At 47.0% G+C, this 22,299-nt stretch overlaps 1 protein-coding gene across 1 annotated transcript in view; it reads right to left on the bottom strand.

Annotated features, from left to right (window-relative positions):
- Window positions 1-18,338, bottom strand: part of ALDH1L2 (aldehyde dehydrogenase 1 family member L2) — a 44,287-nt gene extending 25,949 nt beyond the window's left edge. Inside the window, exons 1-8 of the mRNA XM_084796284.1 lie at window positions 18,188-18,338; window positions 11,076-11,220; window positions 7,408-7,642; window positions 6,306-6,471; window positions 4,364-4,465; window positions 4,083-4,172; window positions 1,821-1,955; window positions 216-341 (exon numbers count right to left, since the gene is read on the bottom strand). Of these exons, the coding sequence (XP_084652410.1) occupies window positions 216-341; window positions 1,821-1,955; window positions 4,083-4,172; window positions 4,364-4,465; window positions 6,306-6,471; window positions 7,408-7,642; window positions 11,076-11,220; window positions 18,188-18,235 (1,047 nt within the window). The 5' untranslated portion in view covers window positions 18,236-18,338. The remainder of the gene's footprint in view (window positions 1-215; window positions 342-1,820; window positions 1,956-4,082; window positions 4,173-4,363; window positions 4,466-6,305; window positions 6,472-7,407; window positions 7,643-11,075; window positions 11,221-18,187) is intronic.
- Between the last annotated feature and the right edge of the window lie 3,961 nt (window positions 18,339-22,299).

Below are 22,299 nucleotides of genomic sequence, written 5' to 3'. Positions count from 1 at the left end.
TTCACCCAACCCCTCCAAGGCAACCTGGAACTGAAGAATAAGTCTCTGTATACTGTGCCTGAGCGTACACATTTCGGAGTTGGTTTCTTAACCACAATTTATACAGAAGGAGGAGATAAAGTCACACGCCTACTGCTCTAAGGACAGTTACACCAGCCACAAACATGCGCGGGGTCTCCAAGGTATGCGCCACGTTGAGGGCATTGCACATTCACCTTGATGGTCTCTGCCACTTTCATCTCCTCGGCTGTAAGTTCTACCGCTGATGTCTCACCCGATGAAAAATACTGGGAGGCAGGAATCATCTTCCCATCCTCAAACTGCAGGTTTCTCACCATCAGCTACGGAACAGCAGAAAAACAAACGGAAGCTTCGGACCCCCCCTCCCCCAAGACCCAGGCTGCTGTGGGGAGGAGGAGCTGGACAGGTAATAGGCTTGTTTGGAGACTGCAGACATAATGTGTCAAAAAAGACTGTAATGACATCTTCATAGTGGCAAGTCAAGTCTAGGGTCAGATGCATCTCTACATGGATGGACAGTGCATTCAGGGGAAACTTGCATTCAGAGGCTTGGACTAAAGCCTCTTGAGGGACACTACTGATGTCCCCAACGACACGCCACCACTGGTGCATTTGGATACGTGAGCTTTGCTGTTGCAGGATTGGAGGCTCAATGAAATTGTGTGTTTTGTCTAGTGTCACCCAGGTAGTAACCAACAGCTGGTTTAAGACTTGGCAGCGGGGGCTGGAGAGATGCCTCAGCAGTTAAGAGCATTGCCTGCTCTTCCAGAAGCCTGGAGTTCAATGCCTGGCAACCACATGGCGGCTCACAACTATCTACGATGTGATCTGATGCCCTCTTCTGGCATGCAGTTATACATACAGATAGAGCACTATATACATAGTAAAGAAATAAATCTTTAAAAAGGCTGGGTATGGTGAAGCACGCCTTTAATCCCAGCACTCGGGAGGCAGAGGCAGGCGGATCAATGTGAGTTCGAGGCCAGTCTGGTCTACAGAGAGAGTCCAGGACAGCCAAGGCTATACAGAGAAACAAACAAACAAAAGCAAAAACAAACAAACAAAAAAAGACTTAACAGCAGCTGGGAACTAAAACACTGTTAACATTAAATTTTTATTTGCCCTTAACAACAGGGATAGATATGTAAACTATAAATGACTCCTTTTTCTCTCTCTCTCTCTTTTTTTGTTTTTTCGAGACAGTGTTTCTCTGTGTAACCTTGGCTGTCCTGGACTGGCTTTGTAGACCAAGTTGGCCTTGAACTCACAGAGATCCGCCTGCCTCCGCCTCCCCAGTGCTGGGATTAAAGGCGTGCGCCACCACGCCCGGCTATAAATGACTCTTAATACCCTTCATGAGGATGCTGTCCAGCAGGCCCAGAGCTAGCCATATGGGTGGGGCTGGCCTAGGAAAGTGATAGCAGTGGACAAGGGAAAAGGCCACGTGGGTCTCAGTGGATCTTCCCAGGCACCTACAGTGGGAGCCAGATATGGGTCTCTCTCCTTGATTTATAGACAGGGAAACTGAGGCACAGCAGGGCAAACCATCAGGTGGATGAGCAGAGGCCCATAGCTCTGACTTAGTCCCCAGCTCCCCTTGTGCTCTCACTGTGGAGGTCCACAAAGCCATCCTGAGGAGCCTTGTCATGGGGCATACAAATGTCTCTCATCTCCAGAGACGTGGAGCAGAGACACCATGAGCCACCCACCCCCTACACCCCCGGTGAGTGTGGGAGGAAGCCACTTCCTAATAGCTGTGGGGATAGAAGGAAGACGAGAAAGTGGTTTTGCACACTCACCGCTTGTCCATCATTACCAAAAAGAACAAGTCCGTTTTTGGTAACAAGACCAGGCTTCTTGGCACCTCTAATGTCCAATGGCTCTCCAGTAGGCACAGAACTGGTCAATAGTGAAGAGCCGTAGAAAGTCACCATCTAATGAAGAGATCAAACCCTGTAAACTCAGGTGGTAGAGCCGCTGCCACGGGTGTGCACAAGTTGCACAAACACCGAAGTTCTAACTTCTATAGTAAAATTGAGACACGAATTTGTCGCTCTGTATTTCTCTGGTGAGACTGAGCCAAGCATCGGTAGAAATGTAACACACACGAGGATCTCTGCGAATGTGCGATCAGCATCTCAGAGATGGCAGGAGGGAGGCTCAGTGGTTCAGGGTGCCTGCTGCTCTTGCCGAGGACACGGGTTCAGTCCCCAGCACCCGCATGGCCGCTCACAACCACCTGTAAATCTGATGTCTTCTGGATTCTGAGGGTTCTTACACACACATAGAACACTCCCCCAGGCACACTTATGCATGCATAGACATAAAAAGAAAATATAGTTGTTGTTGTTTTTTTAAGTCTCAGAGATGGGGCCTGGGGAGAGTCTCAGTTGGTAACCTATTTGCTGCAGGTGCATGCCAACCCTAGTTACAGCTTTGACACCTGGGTAAAAAGCTGGGTGTGATGGTGCTGGCTTGTAATCCCAGTGCCAGAGAAGCAGAGATAAAAGGATGTCAGGGGTTCACCAGCCCGCCAGGCTAGCCAATCGATGAGTCCCAGGGTCAGTGAAAAACATCTCCAAAGCCAAGGTGGAAGAAGAGGTCAACGCCAATCTCTGTCCCCCATACACATTGGTGCACATGCACTCACACATACATGGCCTCACACGCTACACAGACTCCCTCATACATATACACACATAAACACATGAACAAACACAAATATACACTTACATGAAAGTTCCACATGTAGGTGATATGAATATACGTTTATCATGCATTCAAATGTAAAAAAATTACTTTGAAATAATTAAAAAAAAAACAAGATTAAAAGAAAAAAGTGGAGCCTTTCACCATAGAGGTTTTGTGTGTGTGTGTGTGTGTGTGTGTGGTGTCTGTGTGATGCAAGGAGATGGGTTACAGTGCTGGGGACTTGGTTTTTGGTTTGTTAACTTGACACAAGCTACAGTTATCTGCGAAGAGGAATCTCAGTTGAGAAAATGCCTCCATCAGATTGGCCTGTAGGTGTGTCTTTGGGGATGTGGGAGGACCCAGCTCATTGGGGACCATGCCACACTTGGGCATACGAACCTGGCTTGTGTAAAAAAGCCAACTGAGCAAGCCATGAGGATCAAGCCAGTACACGGTGCTCCTCCCACTCCTCCCTGGCCTCTGTTTCAGTCCCTGCCTCCAGCTTCCTGCCCTGACTTCCCACTGTGATAGACAGTTACCTGAAAGTATGAGATGAAGTAAACTCCTTCCTTCCCAGTTTCCCTTTTGTCAGTGTTTTGTCATAGCAACAGGAACCTAACTAAGACAGGACTGACTGACCTCAGGGCCTCATCTATGCTATGCAGTGACTCTAAGGCTGTGCCCTCAGGAGCATGTGCACCCTTCCCTTACAGGATGATGAGAGGTGAGCTATGCCAGTTGTTCTGGGGATCGAGTCAAGGAAGCAAGACTAGAAAGTACAGTGGCCAAGAGCTAAGGATACTGGTTTTTAAAAATTATCATTCTATAAATACTGCCTGCCATTTATTGAGCTCTAATAGGCACTATGTATGGAATATTTCTTGAATACTAGGGACCATGTATTTACATGAATGAGCATGTATTAATTCATTTTTTCTTCCTTCTTTCCTTCCTTCCTTCCTTCCATTCTAGACAGGGTCTCACTGTGTAGCCTTGACTGTCCTGGACTCACTTTGTAGACCAGGCTGGTCTCCAACTCACAGAGGTCTGCCTGCCTCTGCATCCTCAGAACAGCAGTTACAGGAGGACCACAAATTTAAAGCCAACCTGAGTAAGATGGGGACAAAAATGTGGCATGATGATACAGTGCTTTCATGGCTGTGCAAGGCCAGGGGTTCAAATACTAGTGCTACACACACACACACACACACACACACACACACACACACAGAGAGAGAGAGAGAGAGAGACAGAGAGACAGAGAGAGAGAGAGAGAGAGAGAGAGAGAGAGAGAGAGAGAGAGGAGGAGGAGGAGGAGGAGGGGAGAAGGGAGATATTGTATGGGGGAGAGGTAGCCCTCGAAAACATACCTGTCCGTTTATGTCTGCCCAGGCTCCAGGGACCTTATCATGACCTCGAATCCAGTTATGCAAAACTTCAGCAGGCTGGTCCCAAGAAATCTAGGTGAGCACAAATACAGGTCATGAGGCCTAAAGGTGACACTAACTTCTTTCCATCCTGGATAGGAGTGGGGACACATAGGACCAGCTGGCTTGGAGCGGCTGGCTACCTCAGGGTCAGGAAATGGTACCCTGGGAACTACTGAGAGGTAGAGGGCTGTGACTTGGCTGTGCAGTATTGATGCACGTACCTCAGCGTTTTCCTTCTTCTGTATGCCTTCATACGTTGCCCCCTCCTCTGGCTGGGGAATGCGAGGAGCTTTTCCATCAGCTATGAGTTGGACGGCTTCTACCTAAAGCCAAAACCACCACTGTTGTGTTACAGCACAGAGAGCCACAAAGGCACGGCCCGTATAATGGAAGTTTGCACTCAACAGACTGGCCACATACAAAGCTGCTCAGAAAGTCAGGCTGCAGTGCCAACTGCCGTTCGTTTCTTCAGGCCCAGGTAACACGTCAAGCACATCGGGAATGGCAGCTACGTTACGTAAGTTATACCTTACAGGCATTGCGTGTATCCTGAAAGGTGTATTCCACATTCCTGATTTGTACACGAGGAAGCTGTCGTTTCAGTAAGAGTCAAGCCACGAACCCTAGGTCCAGCCACATTTGGCCTAGGATAACTATGGATGCAGCCAGACACAACATTGTACACAAACTAACTTAAGACACCAAAAGATTTAAAAAAACAAAAACAAAAAAACTTTTTTGGTAACGCAATTGCGCATCTTCTGAATCTAAGCTTTGTAGGTGTACGGTGTCACTTCACAACAGCAAAAGGTTTGCTGTGCCTGGCATAATGTACACCTAGGTGTGCCCACTCTAATATCAAGTCTGCAGTCAAGCCAGGTCCTTGTTGGGGCTCATGGAGAAGCTCAGGGGCAGAGTTCATGCTTAGCATATGCAAGGCCCTCGGGTCAAGCCAGAGAGTCGGAGTGGGGTGGGGGGGCAGGGCAGGGGACGATGGGCTGCTCTGCTCGATGCAGTGATGCCCGCTAGCTATCTATGACCCCGCTTCTTCGGGATGCATCTGCATCCTCTTTCTTCCACATTCACTAGGAGGTCCATGTTTGCCCATGTGCTATTCTGATTGTAATGGCCAGTTGTGAACACCTGCTGTGCGCTGGGACCTTTACACGAACGATGTCATTTAATATTCAGAATATTCCTACAAGCCAGACACTATGGACATAGGAAGCAACTGGGGCCAAAGAGGCCAAGGGCTTGCTGTGGTCAGTCCATAAAGCGTCACCCTGTAAATGGTGGAACACGAACTTGAAGCTAGGTCTCTCTGACGCCAAGAGCCCTCTGGCTAAGTCACTAAGCGACATAAGCAAGTCTGGCTCTTCCCTCACGTCAATGAGGAGCTACCTAGTGCAACCTTGCTACTTTTTCTACCAAATTCTGGTTGGTTGCTGGGGTTGGGTCTGTGTGCGAAGGGGAAGACAACCAGATGGCATAGAAATTACTTGCTGAATCTTTGAATAGTTTTGTGGATAAAATATTTTGCTTCGCCGGGCACGGTGGCACACACCTTTAATCCCAGAACTTGGGAGGCAGAGGCAGGCAGTGTGCTGTGAGTTCGAGGCCAGCCTGGTCTACAAAGTGAGTCCAGGACAGCCAAGGCTACACAGAGAAATCCTGTCTCAAAAAAACCAAAACAAAAAACAAACCAAAAAATATATATATACATATCTTCATGGTATGTATGCACCTTCAGAATTTTTCACGCCGAGCACATCTGAATAAATAAATCAATAATCAATAATCACACTCCACCCTGTTACATAGACTAAGTGAAAATACCTTTAAAGGAAACCTAAGTTACATAGAAAACAAATTAAAGGTTCTTTATTCTTCCTTATAGCTAGTCATTATCAACAGGGCTGGAGAGTCAAGTATTTGGCAGAAGGATGGAGAAGTTTAATTGTTGTCTCGTTCATCCCATCTTTCTGAAGAGGAGCAAGTCAGTAGCTTGACTATTTAAGCTCAAATTTACATCACAGGCCTGAGCCGCTAGGGGCTGAAGTCATGTGCCTCCATGCCTGGCTTGGCAAATTCTTGACGAAAGAATAACAGTCCTCAAATGTTAAAGGTTTCCTAAATTACCGTTGATGGCATAAATATACTGACCATGGCCTTGATTCCCTCGGGAAAAAGGAACCGGTTATAAAGCGCATCCACTGTGTCATTGGGCTTGACGTCACATGATCTCTGAAGAAGGATGGGTCCTGTGTCTAAACCATCATCTGCCCAGAAAACAGAAAACCCAGCTTTCTTATCTCCCATGATTAGAGTCCTGTGAAAAAGAACAGTTTCAACTTAAAATGTTGGTTGACTGTATCCGGTAGAGATTTAGTCGTGTTAAAGGACAAGGTAGTTACAATGGAAAAGCAGAGAGTGAAGGAAGTGACCTAGATAAATTTATAGTAGAACTCAGAGCCGTCAGCGTTCATAGAAGGCAACACCCAACAGCTGCTATTTAATGCACCCTCAGGTATGGATAGTCTTGCAGTAATGGCCTGTGATGCTTCTTAAAAGGTGTCAGAGCTGGGCGGTGGTGGCGCACGCCTTTTTTCCCCAGCCCTCGGGAGGCAGAGGCAGGTGGATCTCTGAGTTTGAGGCCAGCCTGGTCTACAAAGCAAGTCCAGGACAGCCGGGGCTGTTACACAGAGAAACCCTGTCTCGAAAAAACAAAACAAAACAAAATAAAAACAAAAACAAAAAAGGTCTCAGAATCCATCCTCATTGCTACCCACTGATTGCATGGGTGAACTTTCTTCTTCAGGAGTGAGTAGTTTTCACGCCTGCCTGTCCTTCCTACATTGCACTTGATCACATATTAAGTGGAACAAGAATGGAAAATAAAACAGAGGGAGAGTACTTGGCACAGAGTGAAAAGGAAAACTAATTGTTAATTTACGTTGTATGATTGAGTATAAATGTCATTCAAGATCAGAATTAGCCCTAGATTGGCTATGTAAACTGGTAAAAAGTCACTTGACTAAATCAAACTGTTCATACCGTATGCTGTATACGGCCTAGACTAAGAGAAAATGCTTTGCTTGACTCTATAGGGCTTATAATACAAACAATAAGCTGAATATGTGGACAGATATCTATAAACACTGCTGACTGAGCTATCTCCCTAACCCCAAGCACACCTAGTAGAAGAAAAGCAGAAAAACCAAGGCCTTGGCAACAGAGCCATCATCCCTGCTATTCCAAGTCTCACCAGTTGATGGCAGAAGCTCCCCTGTGCCTGGGTAAGAGCGACGGGTGGTAGATGATAGAGCCGTGCTTTGGGCCGTCGATGACGTCCATGGGGATGAACTGTGTGCAGAAGGGAAGCACGTTGAGCTCGGCGCCCACGGATCGGTAGGCTTCTGCCACCTCCTTGATGGTTTTACCCTTGACTCTCCATCTGGGGAACTTGAACACAGGGGTCCCGTCTTTCTCTGCAGCCAAAGCTAAGCGTAAAAAAGAGATTGTCAGGCTGGGCGTGGTGGCGCACGCCTTTAACCCCCCAGCATTAGGGAGGCAGAGGCAGGTGGTTCGCTGTGAGTTCGAAGCCAGCCTGGTCTACAAAGGGAGTCCATCCAGGACAGCCAGGGCTACATAGAGAGACTCTGTACTGGAAAAAAAAAAAAACAGAAACAAACAAAAAATAAAAATGAAAATGGAGAGATTGTCTTTTTTTTTTTTCTTTTTTAGGGCATGGTATTATATTAACACACTGTAACATCACAATTTCACACAACTTTTATAGGCTAATCACAGTGGGGGACGACTGAGATTGTGACTAGAATTTTGATGTTGTTACTATTGTATCGGGTGGGGATGTTCATCTATATATTGAAAGCACAATATACTTGAGTTCAAAAGCTGGTGAGCAGATAATAGCTTCAGATTTACATGGAAGCTTCTTCTTCTATTTCTTTCTTTTTTTTTTTAAAGAACTTTCCTTACATTTTTATTCATTTAGTGTGTGTAGGTGCCCAGAGATTGACTGTGTGTGTGTGTGTATGTGTGTGTGTGTGTGTAAGAGAGAGGGGGGGGAGGAGCCGTTTTCACTATAAAGAATGAGCTCAGGAGAGGTAGGAACTTGGAATGACACCTTATTGGTCCCCTTTTGTGGTGGGGTTTGGCTTCCCAGAGCTAGTTTTGGCTTGCTCAGTGGACTCTTCTGATACAAAGTATCAGATGCTCTCACTGTTGATCCTTTTCCAGCCCGATGTACAGCATAGCATCTTACATACATTTCCACCCCCCATCCCCCTCCCATGAGTTCTCAGCATAGCCACACGAGGCAGGGGCCACTGAACCAGAAGCTAGTTAAGTTTACACAGGGTCAGAGGTGGCAAGTGGCAGAATCCACACCCACCTCCTGATTTTAGAGCATAGGCTGCTAAGCATGCTGCACCATCTCGAGGTCATATTATTTATCAGTCAGGTTGGGCTTATCTTCTTTTCTGAGTTGTATCATGAGTCTGAATGGCCATGACCAATATGAAGCAAGGTGCTGACCCTGGGGCCAGGTACCAAGGAAACATCCCTTTCCCAGATCTATATTAAAATGAGAGCACTGGGCTGGAGAGATGGCTCAGAGGTTAAGAGCATTGGCTGCTCTTCCAGAGGTCCTGAGTTCAACTTCCAGCAACCACATGGTGGCTCACACCCATCTATAATGTGATCTGATGCCCTCTTCTGGTGTGCAGAAGACAGTGTACTCATAGACATAACATAAATAAATAAATCCTAAAATAAAAATAAAATAAAATGAGAGCACTGACTGCTCATCCAAAGGTCCCTAGTTTAATTCCCAGCAAGCACATGCTGGCTCACAACCTTCTATAATGAGATCCAGTGCCTTCTTGAGGTGGGCAGGTGCACACATGGACAGAATACTAGATGAATAATAAATAAGTATAAGAAACAAACAACTGAGCCGGGCGTGGTGGCGCACGCCTTTAATCCCAGCACTCGGGAGGCAGAGGTAGGCGGATCGCTGTGAGTTTGAGGCCAGCCTGGTCTACAAAGTGAGTCCAGGAGGGCCAAGGCTACACAGAGAGACCCTGTCTCGAAAAACCAAAAAAGAAAAAAGAAAAAAAAAAAAAGAAAAAGAAAAAGAAACAAACAACTAGTCTGATAATCATATATATATTGGTTTTCTGAGACAGGGGTTTCTCTGTGTAGCCTTGGCTGTCCTGGACTCACTTTGTAGACCAGGCTGGCCTCAAAATCACAGAAATAGATCTGCCTGCCTCTGCCTCCTGAGTGCTGGCATTAAAGGTGTGCGCTGCCACGCCCAGCTTGATGATAATATTTGTAATCCCCAAAATCCATGTACATCACTGGGACTGCTAGCAGTCTGCACTAGTCTCCCAGTAGCCGGACCTCCTAGTGTGGTGGTTGGCTGTAATTGTCAACTCGATGCAGTCTAGGATCGCCTGGGGAAGAGTCTCCATGAGAAACTGTTTATGGGCTGGTCTGTGGAGGGTTATCTTGATCATGTGAGTTGTAGTGGGAAGACTCCATCCAACATGGGCAGCACCATTCCCTAGGCGGGGGACCTTGAACTATGTGAGAGTGAAGAAAGCTGGCAGAGCACTGGTGTGCATGCACACTACTTTTTCTCATAGCAACGGACTGTAGCCTGAAATTGCAAACCCCTTAAGTTGCTTTTGTTAGGGCTGCTTTTTTAAAAAAATTAATTATTTATTTATTTTACATATGAGTGCTCTATTTGTGTGTACACCTTCATGCCAGAAGCGGGCATCAGATCACATTGTAATAGATGGTTGTGAGCCACCATGTCGTTGCTGGGGAATTGAACTCCGGACCTCTGAGCGAGCAGACAGTGCTCTTAATCGCTGAGCCATCTCTCTAGCTTTTGTTTGTTTGTCTTCAAGACAGTCCTGGCTGTCTTGGAACTTGCTCTGTAGACCAGGCTGGCCTCAAACGCAGAGATCCACCTGCCTCTGCCTCCTGAGCGAAAGATGTGCGCCACCACTGCCCAGCATGTCAGGGCATTTTCAACACCTTGTGTAGCTAAATCTATAGCTACTTCAAAGGAAGAAAAAAAAATCTCAATTTCTCAGGCCCCATTGTGAATGAATTTGGCCTGTGCCTAAGATCTGAATGGGAGTGCCCATTCTGCACTATATCATTAATGATGGGCTCATCCTCTGCTTCCTTGACTTCTCTGTTTAGTGTGTGTATATGTGGTGTGTGTACATGTTCATATGAGTGTATGCACATGTCCATGTGTTCACCAGTGTATGTGAAGGCCATAGATCAATACCAGGAGTCTCCTTTAATCCTTCTTCATATTGTTTTTTTTTTTTTTAAGATTTATTTATTTATTTTATGTATATGAATGTTCTATCTGCATGTACACCTGCATGCCAGAAGAGGGCATCAGATCCCAGCACAAATGGGTGTGAGCACAGTGAGGCGCTGGGAATTGAACTCATGACCTCTGGAAGAGCAGACAGGGCTCTTAACCGCTGAACCACCTCTCTAGCCCCTTCATATTGTTTTTTTGAGACAGGGTCTTTTACTGAACCAGGAGCCTCGCAATTGGGTAGAGTATCTGTCCAGTGAGTCCCAAGGCCAGGGTACCAACTTTTATGTGAGTGCCGGGAATCTGAACTGGGTCCTCAAGCTTGTGTGGAAAGGCCTTTATTAACTGACCTACCTTGCCAGCTCCCTCTTTCCCCTGTTTGTTTGCTGGAACACAGACTTGGCTGTGGCGGAGGCAGCCACCCCGGGCCATGGATATGAAAGTCTTGTGTTGATATGGCCCGATAACAGTAGAGGTCATACGCAATGCAACGAAACCAGCTCTGGTCACCAGCCAGCCTTGAGAACATTTGACCCAGTGTCCCAAGGCACACTCACCTAGTGGATCAGCCTTTCCATCCTTGTCTGGAACTGTGAACACCCCCACTACTCGGTGGCCCTCTTTCTGGAGGTGGCTATAGACTTCCTGTCCAAAGAGGCTCTGGCCGATAAGTGCCAACTTCAGCTTGTTTTTGAAATAAGCCTGTGAAAGAATGTAGTGATAATGACACCCGACACTGTGGACAGAAAACACTGGGTGACAAATATTGAAGAATGAGTCATATAAAAATGACTGGAGGGGCTACCAGATGTTCTAAGTCCTCCAAAACAAAATGATTAGTCTGATGTGATGGCAGCAGGGTTGCTAGGTCAAGAGCTGCCTGGGCTACATAGTGTGACTTTCAGTCCAGCTGTGGCATGTGAGGTACTAATCCTCCCCTAAAATAGACTATCTAACAAAACCCATAGTTTCAGGCACAAGAAAGAAACAACTTCTTTCAAATTGTTTTTCAGGGGCGTCCAAGAAACTCCCCCAAACAATACTATTACTGTTGCCTTTGGTTACCTCTCAGAAGTTGAAGGCAAGACCTTGTTGCTGAAAATGCGGTGCACTTCAGACATAGGATATAGAAAAATCAATCTGGATGTCACAGGAAGGCCTCTTCCCTGAGGACTTACTTTTATAGTACTAGAAGGGGCTGTGCAAGCTAGCAGGAAAGAAAGCAAGCAGTAGGTCTTACCCAGCTGTGACATTCACGAACCACAATGACCATTATGACAAGATATTCCTAAATGCGCAATAATGGCACCTACGTCCTGGTGGTAACCAACGGCTTTATAGTTGGAGATGAAGACTTAAGACCCTCTCAACAGAAGGGGGTTTATGCCTGGTAATATAAGCCTCTCCAACTCCCCATGGCTAGTGAGGCCGTAGATCTTAGAGAACATACCCCTGCCACTTTACTAAGCTAGTAAGATTGCCAGCTGCATTCTAAATACTTATTCTTAGACTCGCAGATCAGTGTCGCTCTCACCCCTCCTCAAAGAAGCTTTTTTTTTTTTTTTTTGCTAGTAGATGGAGATAATGACAGAAAGCCACACAATTGGTTAAAATGCAGAGAACAATTGGCCATGGGGTACCCAGCCCCAACTGATACCCCTACAATACAACTCCTACGCCTATCAAATCACAAGTGACCAGCTCTAAATATATACAGGCAATGCTAAATTGACTCAGCAGGTTTTACACACACACACACACACACACACACACACACACACACACACACACACTAAAACCAAAATAGATTGTGCCCAAGGAGCAAACCTGGAATTGACCTCCAGCCGGTACACATACACATACACCCCAAGAAAAAAAAAATACAAATGCTCTATAAATATTTTATCTCTGGAGCGTATAATTAGGGCTGAAATAGAATCTTCCTGTTGGCCACCTTACAAAAATTTCAACTTCTCCTCATACAATTACTAATGCCAGATATTTTAAGACACAGGAAACACTGCTTTCAAGCTACACAGAGAGGCCAGGCTGTAGCTCTTTGGGGGAGTCGTTGTGCAAGACCCTTGATTCAACAACCAACATCACCAAAAACATTACCATGTGCTCAACAACCAACACCACCAAAAGGGAGGTGGGGGGGGGGAACCCCAAAGCACCCAAAAGCCAGGAGGCCTCATCCTCCAATGCAATGTGCATGCTACATTCTACATGAAGACATGAAGACACTCATCTAGCTAGTTGGCATGCAATTCTAGAACAGCTGAGAAAGGGTGTTTGAAGCAACCATGCTGTCACTGAGACTATTACATCTGAGCCACCAGGGATGCAGAGCTAGGCTAGGTGGGCTCAGTAGATTCTGAAAGGGGAATACGTCACCTGAAGGGAGCTCTTCATAGTGGGCAGGAGATAGGATGTGTGTGCATATGTGTTTGTGCACGTGTGCCCATATGAGTGTGTGTGCCCATGGGTGTATAAACATCCATGCCTGCGTGAGTGTATGCGCATGCGCGGTTCTGTGTGGCGGCCAGATGTCAGTGCTGGATGGCTTCCTCAATCACCCTCCATGTTATTATTTAGGACAGGACCTTTCACCAGACCTGGAGCTGACTGATTCAGCTAAGTTGGTATCCAGTTGGCTCCAGGGATCCCTCCTACATCTGCCTTCCCAGAACCTAGGTTAGGTGTGTACCGCCATGCCCAACTTTTTACACAAGTGCGGGGATCTGAACTCAGCGCCAGATGCTTCACTTTTGTTTGTCTGTCTGTCTGTCTGTCTGTTTGTTTGTTTGAGACAGGGTTTCTCTGTGTAGCCTTGGCTGTCCTGGACTAACTTTGTAAACCAGGCTGGCCTCGAATTCACAGCGATCCGCCTGCCTCTGCCTCCCAAGTGCTGGGATTAAAGGCGTGCGCCGCCGCCGCCGCCGCCGCCGCCACCACCACCACCGCCCAGCCAGATGTTTTACTTTTGCCTGCTGAGCCACCTCCTTCTCCTCAAGGGAATTCTTTGGCTGACTCTCAGGAGTATCATTTTGGGAGCTGGGCAAAAAAAAAAAAAAAAATGTTGGGGAGGATTATGGAAGAGCCCTGGGAAGTTGCAGAAGAAAATGAATAAACGGCACGGCGTCCCAAACAGGGAGTCAGGGAATGCCAACAAACATCAGTGGAGACAGGAACTGCAGGGAGCTTTGTCTATTGCCAGTAATGTGTACCGTATTCTGAAGTCAATGGGAATCTCTGGGTGACTTTGGGCAGGAGAGTTGACGTGGACTCAGTTCTGGGGTAGCCGATCTCCGAGGCAACTCTATCGGGGCGTGAGCTGGCTCCAAGGAGGCGTGCCTCTTGCACTTGAAGATGGAGCAGAGACTGAAAATAACAGCTGACCTCATGGCTGACTTTCAGTATTACCCCCAGGATATATTTGGAGCGTGCGAAGGACCACGGCTGCTGTTACAAAGCTCTCACCTGAATAGGAGCAACGTGTCGTACTTTGCACGGAGATGGAGCTGGGCAAGGTGCACAGATTGCTGCCATCAGTGGCAAGCCCCTGCAACTTGGTTTCCTTTTTTGCATAATTTTATGACGAAGGTATTCATCCGCTGTCATACTGATTTTTGCCCCCCTCGGTGGTAGGGGGGTCAAAGTTCAGTCATTGTGTATGCCAGGCCAGAGTTCTGCTACGAGTCCATCCCTCACCGCTTTTAAAACTGCTTTTTTAAAAGATTCCTTCCTTTTACATTACTAATGTTTATGTGTCTGTGTGGGTTTATGCCATGAGTGCCTGATGGCCTCCGAGGCTAGGAAGTGGTGTTGGATTCACAGGGGGTGGTGAGTTGTCCACCACAGAAGCTTGTAGAGGACAAAAAAAAAAAAAAGGTCCTTGTGCACCCAGATGGGGCCTGGAGTCGCCAGGAACGTTAAACGCAGAACTTCTCTTCAATGGAATGAGGTGTTTGGCTGTTTTCTCAGACTGGGGTGGGGGGGTTGTAGCTTACAATTTGGTAATCCCTTGCTACCTTTTGGGCCAGGTTCTGCCTGTATCTCCCAGAATATTGTTAGTTTATCCCAGAGTTCCCCCACCCCAAAACCTTGAGCATGCTTCTGTCATAAAACTCATACTTTTTGTTTGTTTGTTTGTTTGTTTTTGTTGTTGTTGTTGATTTTGAGACAGGGTTTCTCTATGTTATCTTGGCTGTCCTGGACTCGCTTTGTAGACCAGGCTGGCCTCGAACTCAACAGTGATCCACCTGCCTCTGCTTCCCGAGTGCTGGGATTAAAGATGTGTGCTACATCCGCCCGGCAAAGCTCATCCTTTTTGAGAGATGTCACTTGTACTTTACAACAGGCTAAGTGAGTTCTATGCTATGTTATGGACCAGGCCAATCCTGACACCCACAGGCATTATGCGTACCTCAGTCAGTCTTCCCAGCTCCTTATCTTGAGCACTGTTTCTAGGTCAACGGTTGTGCTCACGGGCAGAATTACTTGTTGTCTGAAAACTTTCTTCCAAACTTGTGCTGTGCTTAGTATGGCTAAAGTAAAATGATCCGGGTGGGTCAGACTCTAGAGGTCTTGGCCCAGCACTGACTACCAAAATCAGGCCGATCTGAGCTTTATTCTTACCTCGCCCTGATCCTGATCGCTTTTCCCTGCCTGTAGGGCCCTCCCACAGAGGCAGGGAACTGAACTCAGCATCCTCTGCAGGAGCAGCAAGTGCTCTTAACCTCTGAGCCGGCTCTCCAAGCATCTCTCAGACATCTTTTTAAGGAAAAAAAAAATTGAAGAAAGAAAGAAAGAATAAAAAACATTTTAAAAGAGGCCTGTCGAGAGGTGAGGCCTGAGAAGGAGGCTTAGTGCTGGTGACTAGAGGGAGCTCCTGGCCTGAAACTGGTGACCACAGAACATTTCAAAGACCTTAAGGAAAGGGGCGGGAAGACATCTTTAGGCTCCAATGCGTCCACCTTTGTGATGTCATCTTTCTGGGACCTTCCCAGAGCCAAGCAGATGCTGGTACCGTGTTCTCAAGCCTCCAGAACCGAGGAGAGCTAAATTAATATTTTTTTAAATAAAGTTTCCAGCCTCCTGTATTTTGTAATAGCTACAATAATCAGACTAACGCAAAGTACAATTTAGAGACCATCAAACATGCCTTTTCTTACCTACCTGCCTATGAATTTGGATCACGTAAACACCTACTACAGCAGCTGGAGTACCAGCACCCACTACTGTGTCATTGTGTCCATCAACTCCGGAGAACTAGTCATTTTTCTTCTGTCCCTATATTCTCTTCAAAAAGATCACTGAATATCTAAACCTTTGAATGACTTTACATGTTTGACACACACGTTTGAATTTTATTCCCAGTGTGGGCACCAGCGGTTCTTTTCTCCCCATGCCAGGGTACAAAATCCACTACCATATGTGTGGTCTTATGATCTGTTTAATCCCGTCACCAGCTGAGGCCAATTAAGATCTTTGCAATTGGGGATGATTATAGGAAAGCCCCTATAAACATTTGCACTTAGGTTTTTGGGTGAGCATTAAGGCTTTATTGCTCGTGGGTCAATGAGTACCTAGGAGTGTGGGTCTTGGGATGCAACTCAGGGGATACAGCACATGCTTTGTATGTGGGAGGCTCAGGCCTCCATCCCTGACACCGTGGAAACAAAACCTAAGAGAGTGAATGCAGCATCACACGGTAGAGATGCTGTTTGGTGCTATACCAGACAGCTTTGCCACAAGGCTCACCTGGTAAGGGCACTTGCTGCCAAGCATGGGGACCTGGGTTTGATTTCCGGGACCAACAAGATGGAAGGAAAGGCTCACCTACTAAAAATTGCCCTGTAAATTGCTGTAGCATGCCCCTCCCCCGATAAAATGTGACTTAAATTTTTACAAAGAAACTATCAAACTGCTTTCCAAAGTGGTTGTACTATTTTATATTCTTGTTTTGTTTTGGTTTATTTGTTGTTGTTGTTGTTGTTGTTGTTTTGGTTTTTCGAGACAGGGTTTCTCTGTGTGTAGCCTTTCTGTCCTGGACTCGCTTTGTAGACCAGGCTGGCCTCGAACTCCCAGAGATCCTCCTGCCTCTGCCTACTTGAATGCTGGGATTAAAGGTGCGTGCCACTGTGCCCGGCTATTTATATTTTTAATAGTCATGTGTGTGTTCATTTAAAAAATAATTCTCACAGTCCAAAGAACCTGGTCTACATTATCTACAGAGTAAAAATATCCCCTGCTCCTAACCTCATCCTTCTCAGTCTTCCTTTTGGCCCAGCAGAGCTGTGCCCCACTTCCCAGCTCTGTTTGGGGATACCTTCCCACATGGATTCCTGGGGCCAGTGGGCCCCTGGGACCACCTGCTGCTTCACTCAGCCCTGTTTCTATTCTTGGTGTCTGTCACTTGGCTTGTTCAGCATCTTTTCAAACACATTAATTCGCCTGCCTCTGCCTCCCAGAGTGCTGGGATTACAGGCATGCGCCACCATGCTTGGCTTTAGCTTTTTTGTTTTTTCTTTTAAACTAAAAATGTCTGTAACCCCAGCGTGGATATTGTCTCATCCTTCAGAAATCCCTTACTTTCAGCTTTCCAACAGTTCACTGAGAAGGCGGTGACAAAGGCCAGCGTAATAGACACGGCCTCTTGTGGTCAAAAACCCAGGGCAGACAGGTCTTGCTTGCCCTTCAGATTTTATAAGCTATGACTGTTCCCGAAAGTCACTAGTGTTGATTGTAAGTAGCAAACTTTGAAATAAATGCAAATCTGGATCAATTCTTAGGGCTACTTAGGATTCCGCCTTCAACTTTTTTACATACGGCATTGTCAGAGTAAAACCAGCTGGGCCAGGGGGAATCTTCTAACTGCTTACAAAAGTGATTACGTGCACACGGTAGTCGCTTTCTTTTGCCGGAACAGCCTGAACTGTCTAGTCTCAGAAAGGCACTTCTCCCAAGGCCCACCAAAGTGCTAAGGCAGAGCCACTTGCAACGTGTCAGCTCCAGTTCCATTTCTAGAAGCGCTGATGCAATCCCAAGCCTGTGTGTGGGCTGGGCCAGGGCCCGGGTCTTAACTCTACAGTTTTACAACGTTCCAGCGTGGCTACTCCCGAAGTGCTGGGTGATCCTGGAAGTCTGGCGGCGGTGGCTACTTGGCTACTCGGTGGGAAGCGCCGGGCTGTCCCTGTTTGCAGTGTGCCGAGCTTGCGCGGGTCCCAGTCACATCTGGTAAACCTTGCAAGGCCAGGGCTCAGTGCTCACACTAAACCAGCCTCGCGATGCTATACAGCGCGCACGTCGGGAGTCAGGGAACCTCTGGGTTGAAATGCAAAAAGGAAGAAACCAGGAGCTGGCTCCTGTCCCTTTACCCATTGTCAGTCCCCAGCTTGTCATCCTAGCCACCACGTTCAGTAACCGCGTCTGCAGCTCATTCCTCGTTTGAGACAAAGGCTCACTTGACAGTTCCCATCCCGGGTACAGACGCAGCCCTCTCTAGAGTCTCTCAGGCTGAAAAAAAAAAAAACCCGCTACAGTGGTCCCTTCTAACAGGGTCTAAGCATCACTGCCCATCACAGCCTGGCCGCTCTGGCCCTGCAACTCCCTAAGGTCTAGAAAGCAAGACCAGAACGTGGAGGCTCGCCTTGCCTGGACTCACCTGGCCAGTGGAGAAGTGCCGTAGCACCTGGCTGCCCCGCCACAGCATGATGCGGAGGAGCGCGCGCGCGATTGCAGACGCGGGAGGCAGGCGAGGGGAGTGGGCACCCGGGCTTCAGAGGGCTAAGCGCTCCGCTTCGGCTCAGTGCAAGCTCTGCTCGCGGCCCCGCCCCCTCGGCTGGCAGGGCCCGCCCTTAGGTTGGCAGAGCTCCTGCTCCTAAGCACACGTGACCTGCAGCGGGTCTTGGGAAGGAGCTGGTGCCCAACCCCAGGGGCAGCTCTTGGAATCTGGACTCTGCCTCTGCCTCTGCTCCTCGGTGTTCGCTAGAGGTGAGACCTTGCACCAGTTACTCAGACCTCAGAGTCAGGCATGCGCCTTATAATTCAGTCGGACACCCTGAGAGGTAGGACTTGGCACGAGGTAGAAAGGCCTCGGAAAGGGATTTCGTGAATCAGGCATGCCTGAATGGAATAGTTCTTGGATTAACTGAGGTGACAAGATGCATCCTGATTATGGGTGGCACCGTTTCATAGGCTAAACCCTGAACTGCAAGTGCGTAAGATCGAGAAAAAAAAAAATCACGCGGAAAGCGACAGACAGGCTTGTATGGCTTGATCCGGGAAGGTAAGGCGCTGGTATGTCACTTCAGACATAACCTGATACCTCGATCATCCGAGGATGCAATGTTGGCTTGTCGCATAGATCTGACCCCCAGGAGATAACTCCTACCTGCATTTGTCCCTTGCCTCTCTGAGGAAACTCTCACACATGCTGTAGTGGAAGCCATGGAGTTCCGGGCTGCTTGGAGCGTGGTGTTCACTCGTTTCTTGACATTCTTCTTCACATGTGACTATTTTTCCCCCCAACTGTTTACTATGAGCTCATTGATTGAACAGAGTGACAACTTTCTCTGCCGTTTCCATACGTATGAGTTACTCTTTGTTGGGCTCATTGTCCCTAATCAAACAAGTCTATAGGCACTGAATGCCTACAGAAAAGGCTTAAAAAAGAGACAGAGAGAGAGAGAGAGAGAGAGAGAGAGAAAGAAAAAGAAAAGGCTTCACTTTTCTTATCCCCACTTCTCATTGCACGAACAATACAGTCTTTTTAACCCAAAGACATAACAAACACATGGTGAAATGTGTTGGTTTGAGGGTTGCTAGCGACTCTGTTATTTTCTTTGTAATGATGTGAATATTGCGTGCAAATGTTACTGAATCCCCTGCTTAAATCTATCTCACACTTGAGCACTCCGTTCCTGCACGTTGTTTAGCGAGCTTCTTTCTTTCTTTTTAAAGGTTTACTCCATTTTTAATTATGTGCAGTGTATTGTCCGTATGTGGGTATCTGCATATGGGTGCTGGCACAAGCAGTCAGAAAGAAGTTGCCAGAAGTGGGTGGTGGGAACTGAACTCTGGTCCCCTGTAAGAGCAGTGTGAGCTCCTGACCACGGAGCCTTCTGCCCAGCCCCCAGCCAGGACAGTGCCCATAATCCTACCAATATCGCAAGACTAGATTTTTGTTTCAGGTTTGCTTATATGTGTGTCCGCTTGTGGAAATGGTGTAGCCCGAGCTGAACCTTCTTGGAAGCAAGCGGATATCCAGCCCAGATCATTTTACTTAAGAATCTGCCTTCAGGCTGGGCGTGGTGGCGCACACCTTTAATCCCAGCACCCGGGAGGCAGAGGCAGGTGGATCACTGTGAGTTTGAGGCCAGCCTGGTCTACAAAGCGAGTCCAGGACAGCCAAGGCTACACAGAGAAACCCTGTCGAAACCCAGCGCCCCCCCACACACAAAAAAAGATCTGCCTTCACGGGGCCTGGAAGGGTGGCTCAGTGGTTAACAGCACTCACTGCTCTTCTGAAGGTCCTGAGTTCAATTCCTAGCATCCACATGACAGCTCAGAATCCACAAAGCAGCTCTGAATCCACAAAGCAGCTCTGATGCTGTCTTCTGGTGGGCAGATGTACATGCAGGCAAAGTACCCATATACATAAATACATAAAACATGTAAATAAATCTTTATGTATATGTGTGTGTGTGTGTGTGTGTAAAAAATCTGCCTTTGGTATCTGAGGAATAAAACAGACTAAACATTTTCTAAGCTGAAATATCTTTTATTCTGACATTCTCATACTTCATAAATAAAAAGCGAATTTCAGCCGGGCGTGGTGGCGCACGCCTTTAATCCCAGCACTCGGGAGGCAGAGATAGGCGGATCGCTGTGAGTTCGAGGCCAGCCTGGACTACAAAGCGAGTCTAGGACAGCCAAGACTACACAGAGAAACCCTGTCTCGAAAAACCAAAAAAAAAAAAAAAAAAAAAAAAAAAAAAAAAAAGCGAATTTCAGTTCAAGTAGTAGACTATTACTAAGAAAAAAAGTGTAAAGATTGATATAATGAAACTATAGGTAAGATGCATTGAAACTTTGTAAACATGTATACGTTTATCAAGATAATAGTGTACAGATCACTGTAATGGAGACGATATATAAAGGTAAATAAAACATCATCTGTCTCCTCACTTGTCTTTTTTTTTTTTTTTTTTTTTTGGTTTTTTGAGACAGGGTCTCTCTGTGTTAGCCTTGGCTGTCCTGGACTCACTTTGTAGACCAGGCTGGCCTCGAACTCTTAGCGATCCGCCCGCCTCTGCCTCCCCAGTGCTGGGATTAAAGGCGTGTGCCACCACACCCGGCTCCCAATTGTCTTATATTCTAAAGAAACGGACTTTGCAGGCGATAGGATTCATTTGACAAACGATGCCTTGAGAGAAGGAAACTCAGGTGGCGGCGAAGTGAGTTTAGGACCGAAAGTTGCGATTTGAAACTGGAGGATGAAAAGTGATAGCTGTGCCTGGGAATAACAAAAAGGCCAGGAGATCTGAGGCACCTGCAGTGTGCCACGGCCTTGAGCCGGTCCTCAAAGTTACGATTCCAGCAGAGCACAGGGGCGCCATTCTATTCCTAGTGAAATAGGGAAAGCGCTAACCAACCAACACCAGCTCTCTGTTGACGGGAGTTCAGGGTGGCTGTAGCTCTCCACACTGCGGAGGAAAGGGTAGAAAGGCTGTGAGCTCCAGAAGCAGCGGACGCCTGCCTTGAAACAATAACTGCTGGGCGGGACAGCACACGTGAGCTCATACCTGTGCACCCAAGATCGAGCCAGCCGAAATCCCAGCACGGGCATGGGAGGGGCTTTTGAAATGCCAGCCCTAAGTGTGAAGCAACTGGCAGTTAGCAGCTGCTGAGGAGGAAGAGTGTCTTCTTCAGGCCTGTGGCTCCTGAAGGGCTGCCCATCCCCCAGCAGGTAATCCTACACCCTCGTACATACAGGCCCACTAAGCGGACTCGGGGAGTTTTTGCGTAGTGAGTGTGCAGCTAACATGTGAAGTTGGTATCAGAAAATGGCGCCTGGGATAGAGGCTGGAGGGGAGGAAGTAGAGATGGATTTGATCAAAATATGTGATATTCATGTTTGAAGTCCTCAACAATGAAAAAATAAAACGGATCATGACGTAGTTTTTCCTAGTTCACAGAAAAAGAATATTAAAGTGACTATATTCTCACATTTTTTCTTGCCGTTCTTTATTCTATTATTCACAGTGTCACTTATAATGTCACTTTTATCACGTAAATACTTTATCTCATTGTTTTGTTCTAGAAAATAAATTTATGTTTAGGCGACTTTTAAAGTTTTCATGGAATCCTTTTAAATTCCAATTTGTCTTCGAAACAGAGGAAGCGATGTGAGCTGAGGGCACCAGCTGAGGAGGACCAAAAATAAAAGGCCTAAACGAAAGACACTTTTAGATTACAGAACTTAAGTGTTGTGGCTACCTTTCCCCTCTATCTCAGATACAAACTTCTGGCACACTGGAGAGTCCCAAGCTGCCTGACCATCAGGCTGGTCCACGTCGCTAACAGCATGGATTCCCCAACCAAAAGACAAAAGTCAGCGAGCAGAGTTTCTCAATTCTATCCCATTCATCTCTTTTAAGGTGTCATCCTCCTGTGACTTGTGAGAAAGCAGATGATGTTTATCCCTTTAGAAGTCAAACCACCGTGAGGGGGAGATTGGTTGTTAACCAGCTGAAAAACATCCTTGAACAAATT

The sequence above is a fragment of the Acomys minous genome, assembly GCF_964271855.1.
Source record: "Acomys minous genome assembly, chromosome: 9".
In the NCBI taxonomy this organism is placed as follows: domain Eukaryota; kingdom Metazoa; phylum Chordata; class Mammalia; order Rodentia; family Muridae; genus Acomys; species Acomys minous.
This window is presented reverse-complemented; position numbering and strand designations above follow the sequence as displayed.